Genomic DNA, 7,500 nt, shown 5'->3' on the forward strand with positions numbered 1-7,500 from the left:
GATTGATTATTTATGTTCGTGTCATGCACACCCTGTGCCCAACCCTCATGGGTTTATAAGACACCATTTCACATTTGCAATTACAGCATGTTTTACATTACATAATTTATGCATTTTTACAGCATGTTTATACATTACATAATTCATTATATTACACCTCAGATGTATACAGAGTACTCTGTCTTCTTTCCCAAGCTTGACAAATACAATATGCTACAACGAAAGTCCCTTTGGCAAAACATATCTCCATGTTTACATAGTCATTTAAATCTAGGAAATCCCCACATATAGAAGACATCTTATTAACCAAAATATCCCTTAAGTCATCGTATTTAGAGCAGTAAAACAGAAAGTGAAGTTCGTGTTCAATTTCATCTAGATCACAGAACAGACAATATGTCTCATCTTCAGGGGTGGCATTAAACCAGTACTGATCACAGAACAGACAATATGTCTCATCTTCAGGGGTGGCATTAAACCAGTACTGATCACAGAACAGACAATATGTCTCATCTTCAGGGGTGGCATTAAACCCGTATACTGAGATGAGATGAGATATACTTTATTAATCCCAGAGGGGAAATTGAAGTGTTACAACAGCATAAAGTGCCTAGAAGCTAAAAAAAACTACTGGACAGACAGAAAAACACAAAACAGGCACAAAAGGACATAATCACACAAGACCAGGCCAACCAAGGACCATATGCCATGTCTGTACAGTAGGGTTCACTAGTGACACAGTTGAACAAAGCAGCATAATATAGTGCTGCCTCCAAAGTTCACTCATGTTATCTGCACCGGACACACCTTCAGTATTGCAAGGCAGTTACGGCAGTTCTGCTTTAGGCCAGTGTTGTTTTTGGCAGCAAATTTCTATTTTAGTTTTAGTCATTATAGTCTCTTGCATAGTTTTCACTTAGTTTTAGTAGGCTTACCATACGTCCTCTTTTGCCCGGACAAGTCCTCTTTTGGGGGGCTGTCCGGGCAGTCGGGTTTTTTTTTAAATAAATTCCTTCAAATGTCCGGGGTTTTACACGCATCGCCTGTATATGTATCGCTACGCTCACAGACCATTCAGACCAATGTGTATTACAATGCACGTTCAATGGTTCCTAGTGGAAAAGCACTGTGAGAGGTGGACTTTCAGCCCGCACCCCGGAATGTGTATTATTCATAACTCTGCATGCGCTGTGTGCTGAGTGCTGACAGCACTGGTCCCGACCGCAGAGCAGAGCAGAGAAAGGCTCGCTGGCTGCTCTGCTGTCTGCAGATAGACTGTTGTGCTCTCCGTGAGGAAAGCTTGACATGCCAAAGAACTATATCATCATCATTGACATGCAGAAAAAGTAGGCTACTGTTTTCTTAGCTTTGTGACTGACCAATGAGAAGCAGATTGTATTGTCTGCAAAGGAACTATGTGTCTGTCACAAATAAAAGTTCTGTCCTGCAAGCCCATGTCATGTCAACAACACAGACAAGGCAGCTGTGCGCGAGGTGAGTCCTGCAAATTAAATTGACCCAATATTATTTTGTACAACCTAACAAAGCATGAGATAATGGTTTGGAGAATAGGCTGGTCTCTCTTTTTACAAGAGATAAGCCATTGCATACAGGTTCTTAAACTTTTTAATTTCAAGGACCCCCATAACTCTGAGAGTAAAACCAGATGGACCCATAAGAGTCCCATTTGATTCCATTTGTACAGTATCAGAGTTAAAAGTTATAAAAGGGTCCATTTGGTTCCATTTGTACTAGTAGGCCTACACTCTCAGAGTTACAGACCTGTAAGGGTCCATTTGGTTCCATTCGTACACTCTCAGAGTTACAGACCTGTAAGGGTCCATTTGGGTCCATATGTTACACTCTCAGAGTTACAGACCTGTAAGGGTCCATTTGGGTCCATATGTTACACTCTCAGAGTTACAGACCTATAATGGGTCCATTTGGAACCCCCTCAAGGAACCATGAGGGTCCCTGGATCACACCTTTGAGAGATAGGCTCCTGCCCCTATGGGCCTCATGGCTATACAGAAACAGGAGATAGGCTCCTGGCCCTATGGGCCTCATGGCTACAGAAACAGGAGATAGGCTCCTGGCCCTATGGGCCTCATGGCTACAGAAACAGGAGATAGGCTCCTGCCCCTGTGGGCCTCACGCTACAGAAACAGGAGATAGGCTCGGAGTCCTGCCCCTATGGGCCTCATGGCTACAGAAACAGGAGATAGGTCTGTGTGCATAGATGCTAGTGCACTGCTCATAATAAATGCAAGTCTATTAACATATTCATCATCATTTTGTCTTTGCCTCATAAGGTGAATAAATGTTCAAAATAATAAACTCTCTGTTATTCAACTTTATGTTAACACCAATGCAGCAGTCTGCATGTAGGGGTCTTGACTTGGCAGTGTAATTTATGTATAAGCACAGACCACTTGAACACACACACACACACACACACACACACACACACACACACACACACACACACACACACACACACACACACACACACACACACACTCCACTTGAAATTGCCAGCCGATTTATGCAAGTGCAACACTGCTACTCTGTGGAGGGGGGAGAGAGAATGAATTTCCACCCGTCTGACATTCTCATTTGTCTCTCTAGGCACACACACACACACACACACACACACACAGCCCTAGGCAGCTCTGTTCTGTCTGATGTTTACACACAGGCTTGTGTGTGTGTGTGTGCGCGCGCGCGTGCGTGCGTTAGTTTTTCATTAGTTTGACACGCACGTGCGTGCGTGCGCACTTCTGCGTTCCCCTAGATGTGGCTACTGTGTATCCCGTGTATTAACACATTGTATCCTAAGGACGGGTATACTCGTCCTATAAATTAATGCTGCAGGGCTAACGGCTAGCAGGCTAACGTCTAGCAGGCTCGTCTTGAGGTGTTTGCTATCGTTATTAGAACGCCTCATTATTGGAACTGCTCCGGTTGACGGTTTGTGCATCTACTATTGATATACAACCATAGTAACCATCCACTATTGATACAACCATAGTAACTATTGTTTGTGTTCAAGAATTTCTTGTTTAATTGGGAATGCAGATACAGTTGTTAAATGTGTGTGTGTGTGTGTGTGTGTGTGTGTGTGTGTGTGTGTGTGTGTGTGTGTGTGTGTGTGTGTGTGTGTGTGTGTGTGTGTGTGTGTGTGTGTGTGTGTGTGTGTGTGTGTGTGTGTGTGTGTGTGTGTGTGTGTGTGTGTGTGTGTGTATCTCTCCAGGCAGCATCCAAGGCGCCACCATCGTAGACGCTCTGGACTCTCTCTACATCATGGAGTTGTATGAAGACTTTGATGTTGCAACAGAATGGGTGGAGAAGAGCCTGGACTTTAATATGGTAATTAATGCTTTATTAATGCTTTATTAACATGTTTTATACTGTATATTAATACTGTATAACAGAACGGGAGGAGAAAAACCTGGACTTTAACCCATTCTGACCGGGCACCCATTTTGGTGTCGGCATCATGTTATGCTTTAGCTATTGAAAAATAGCAGATCTACAAGCTCATATCGCGCCACCGAGTGGCGCGATACGAGCTTGTAGGTCTGCTATTTTTGAAAAATTCGAAGAACGACTGACATTTTTAGAATCTGATCTCAGGTCAGAATGGGTTCATCAGACCAGTGTGTGTCCAGTGGAAACCTCGTATGAATCTGATCTCAGGTCAGAATGGGTTAAACCATTTAGACCTGAGGACAATAGGTTATTGCTCCAGTAGTTTGGGTGCCAATGTTAGAGTCCACAGAAGTGAACCTTTTTCAAGCCTGTTTTCTCAACTCACTATTTCTCTGCAAGACATTACTCTATGAGCCATATCTCCACAACTATATGTTATGCTTTAGCTATTGAAAAATAGCAGACCTACAAGCTTGTAGGTCTGCTATTCTTTGAAGAATCGAAGAACGACTAGCATAGAAACATAGCTTTTTCAGAGAACTGTCAGGATGTAGTCTAAGACATTTTTAGAATCTGATCCCAAAACTGAACAATCAATATGTCCATTTGAAGCTGTGATTCACTGCTTTCACACGACAAAAAAAAACAAAAATAAATCAATGATTTAGCTTCGGTCAGAATCTGTCACATATTTTTCTCATTGCATTTCTGATATAGAAACATTTAATTAGCGTCGCATTAATAATTAGTTTGACAAGCAGCCAATGGCAAAGCTCTGCCCCAATGAACACATGCACGCACACACATGCACGCACGCACGCACGCATGCACGCACACACACAACCACGCACACACTCACAAAAACACGCACGCACGCAGTCACGTACACACACAGTGTAAATTGAATGCTACAGTTGAAGTAATTTGCAGAGAGATTCAGGCTCAGATGATTCATTCATTACATTATTAATTCATTCATTAAATTATTAATTTGTTCATCAAATTAGAATCTCAAGTTGTTTTTCTTTAACCTTTAATTTTCTCTCTGGGGAAATTCAAACCCAGCTGATCTACAAGCTCACAGTGATGGATAAAATGTGATCTACAAGCTCACAGTGATGAATGAAATGTGATCTACAAGCTCACAGTGATGGATAAAATGTGATCTACAAGCTCACAGTGATGGATAAAATGTGATCTACAAGCTCACAGTGATGGATAAAATGTGATCTACAAGCTCACACAGTGATGGATAAAATGTGATCTACAAGCTCACACAGTGATGGATAAAATGTGATCTACAAGCTCACACAGTGATTGATAAAATGTGATCTACAAGCTCACACAGTGATTGATAAAATGTGATCTACAAGCTCACACAGTGATTGATAAAATGTGATCTACAAGCTCACACAGTGATGAATGAAATGTGATCTACAAGCTCACACAGTGATGGATAAAATGTGATCTACAAGCTCACACAGTGATGAATGAAATGTGATCTACAAGCTCACAGTGATGGATAAAATGTGATCTACAAGCTCACACAGTGATGGATAAAATGTGATCTACAAGCTCACATTGATGGATAAAATGTGATCTACAAGCTCACACAGTGATGGATAAAATGTGATCTACAAGCTCACACAGTGATGGATAAAATGTGATCTACAAGCTCACACAGTGATGGATAAAATGTGATCTACAAGCTCACATTGATGGATAAAATGTGATCTACAAGCTCACAGTGATGGATAAAATGTGATCTACAAGCTCACACAGTGATGGATAAAATGTGATCTACAAGCTCACAGTGATGGATAAAATGGCCGCCGTGTTCATGCTGTATTGTTAACATTGTGAGCTTGTAGATCTGCTGTATTGTTAACATTGTGAGCTTGTAGATCTGCTGTATTGTTAACATTGTGAGCTTGTAGATCTGCTGTATTAACATTGTGAGCTTGTAGATCTGCTGTATTAACATTGTGAGCTTGTAGATCTGCTGTATTAACATTGTGAGCTTGTAGATCTGCTGTATTAACATTGTGAGCTTGTAGATCTGCTGTATTAACATTGTGAGCTTGTAGATCTGCTGTATTAACATTGTGAGCTTGTAGATCTGCTGTATTAACATTGTGAGCTTGTAGATCTGCTGTATTGTTAACATTGTGAGCTTGTAGATCTGCTGTATTAACATTGTGAGCTTGTAGATCTGCTGTATTAACATTGTGAGCTTGTAGATCTGCTGTATTAACATTGTGAGCTTGTAGATCTGCTGTATTAACATTGTGAGCTTGTAGATCTGCTGTATTAACATTGTGAGCTTGTAGATCTGCTGTATTGTTAACATTGTGAGCTTGTAGATCTGCTGTATTAACATTGTGAGCTTGTAGATCTGCTGTATTAACATTGTGAGCTTGTAGATCTGCTGTATTGTTAACATTGTGAGCTTGTAGATCTGCTGTATTAACATTGTGAGCTTGTAGATCTGCTGTATTGTTAACATTGTGAGCTTGTAGATCTGCTGTATTAACATTGTGAGCTTGTAGATCTGCTGTATTAACATTGTGAGCTTGTAGATCTGCTGTATTAACATTGTGAGCTTGTAGATCTGCTGTATTAACATTGTGAGCTTGTAGATCTGCTGTATTAACATTGTGAGCTTGTAGATCTGCTGTATTGTTAACATTGTGAGCTTGTAGATCTGCTGTATTAACATTGTGAGCTTGTAGATCTGCTGTATTAACATTGTGAGCTTGTAGATCTGCTGTATTAACATTGTGAGCTTGTAGATCTGCTGTATTAACATTGTGAGCTTGTAGATCTGCTGTATTAACATTGTGAGCTTGTAGATCTGCTGTATTGTTAACATTGTGAGCTTGTAGATCTGCTGTATTGTTAACATTGTACAAACACCACTAAAACGTGCTCTATTTTACCCAATGTAAAATATAACAGAATTAATATTTCAGTAACTACATATTTTAGGATGGGGGTCGGCAGCTGTTTACATCATTCTGGGGGTCCTTGACTTGAAATAGTTTGAGAACCACTGACATAGAAACATGTCTCTCTACCTGTCTGTCTCTCTACCTGTCTGTCTCTCTACCTGTCTGTCTGTCTGTCTGTCCGTCTACCTGTCTGTCTCTCCAGAACACAGAGGTGTCGGTCTTTGAGGTGAACATCCGTTTCGTCGGAGGACTGCTGTCAGCATACTACCTGTCTGGGAAAGAGGTAGGCTCTATGTCAATCTATATCTATTCTATATACTACCTGTCTGGGAAAGAGGTAGGCTCTATGTCACTCTATATCTATGTCTCTGCATTGATACGGTCGACATGTGTTAATCGCGTCTCGCTGTCAGCCTGTCACTCGCTTACATTTTGACTACCGCAACGCTACCGTTGTAGGCTTGTAGCCAACTAGCCATTGAAGTACAACAGAGAACGGGGACATTGAGGGGGCAGAAAACAGAGCCAGAGCGCTGTTCATGCAGCCTGGAGTGTGACAAGCTGGGCGGCGCAAATAAGAGCAATTTTAGGCATGTGTGCAACATGACAACTGTTTTAAAGTGTTGTACAGTGACAACTACAGTCTCTGTAATGTTTATGTTGTACTATTACTAAAAACGATCTAAAATAAAGGGATTTAAGATCAGAACACGTATTTATTATTATGCAAATTAACCGTTAAAGCTGATAATAATATCCGGATGTTATTTAATAATAACGGTCGGCTAACCGGTTAGCCGGTTAACCCTTGACATCCCTAATAGATACAGTATAGATATAGATATGTTTGTATTAAAAACGTTCGCTCTGAAAGAATATATATTCGAAGATTTGCGCCACATTTTAAAGAAGTGCCGCGCTACGAGCTTGTAGATCTGCTATTCTGCAATAGCTATAGATTATATAACATGATGCTTGAAACACCAAAAAGGCCTTTAGGTCTAAAGGCGTTCTCTAAAGATAAGATGTTTCAGTTCTCTCTTCTCTTACAGCTGAAAGAAACACATGGCATCACAGACACACACAACAGCAGGAGAGTGTGTGTGTGTGTGTGTGT

General features: G+C 40.9%; 1 protein-coding gene across 1 annotated transcript in view; it reads left to right on the forward strand.

Annotated features, from left to right (window-relative positions):
• The window catches only part of man1a1 (mannosidase, alpha, class 1A, member 1), a 46,833-nt gene that overhangs the window by 11,766 nt on the left and 27,567 nt on the right, over positions 1–7,500 (forward strand). The window contains exons 5-6 of the mRNA XM_080790915.1: positions 3,254–3,369; positions 6,586–6,666. Coding sequence (XP_080647041.1) covers positions 3,254–3,369; positions 6,586–6,666 — 197 coding nt within the window. The remainder of the gene's footprint in view (positions 1–3,253; positions 3,370–6,585; positions 6,667–7,500) is intronic.

This window comes from Protomyctophum bolini (assembly GCF_963924005.1).
Source record: "Protomyctophum bolini genome assembly, chromosome: 19".
Taxonomy (NCBI): domain Eukaryota; kingdom Metazoa; phylum Chordata; class Actinopteri; order Myctophiformes; family Myctophidae; genus Protomyctophum; species Protomyctophum bolini.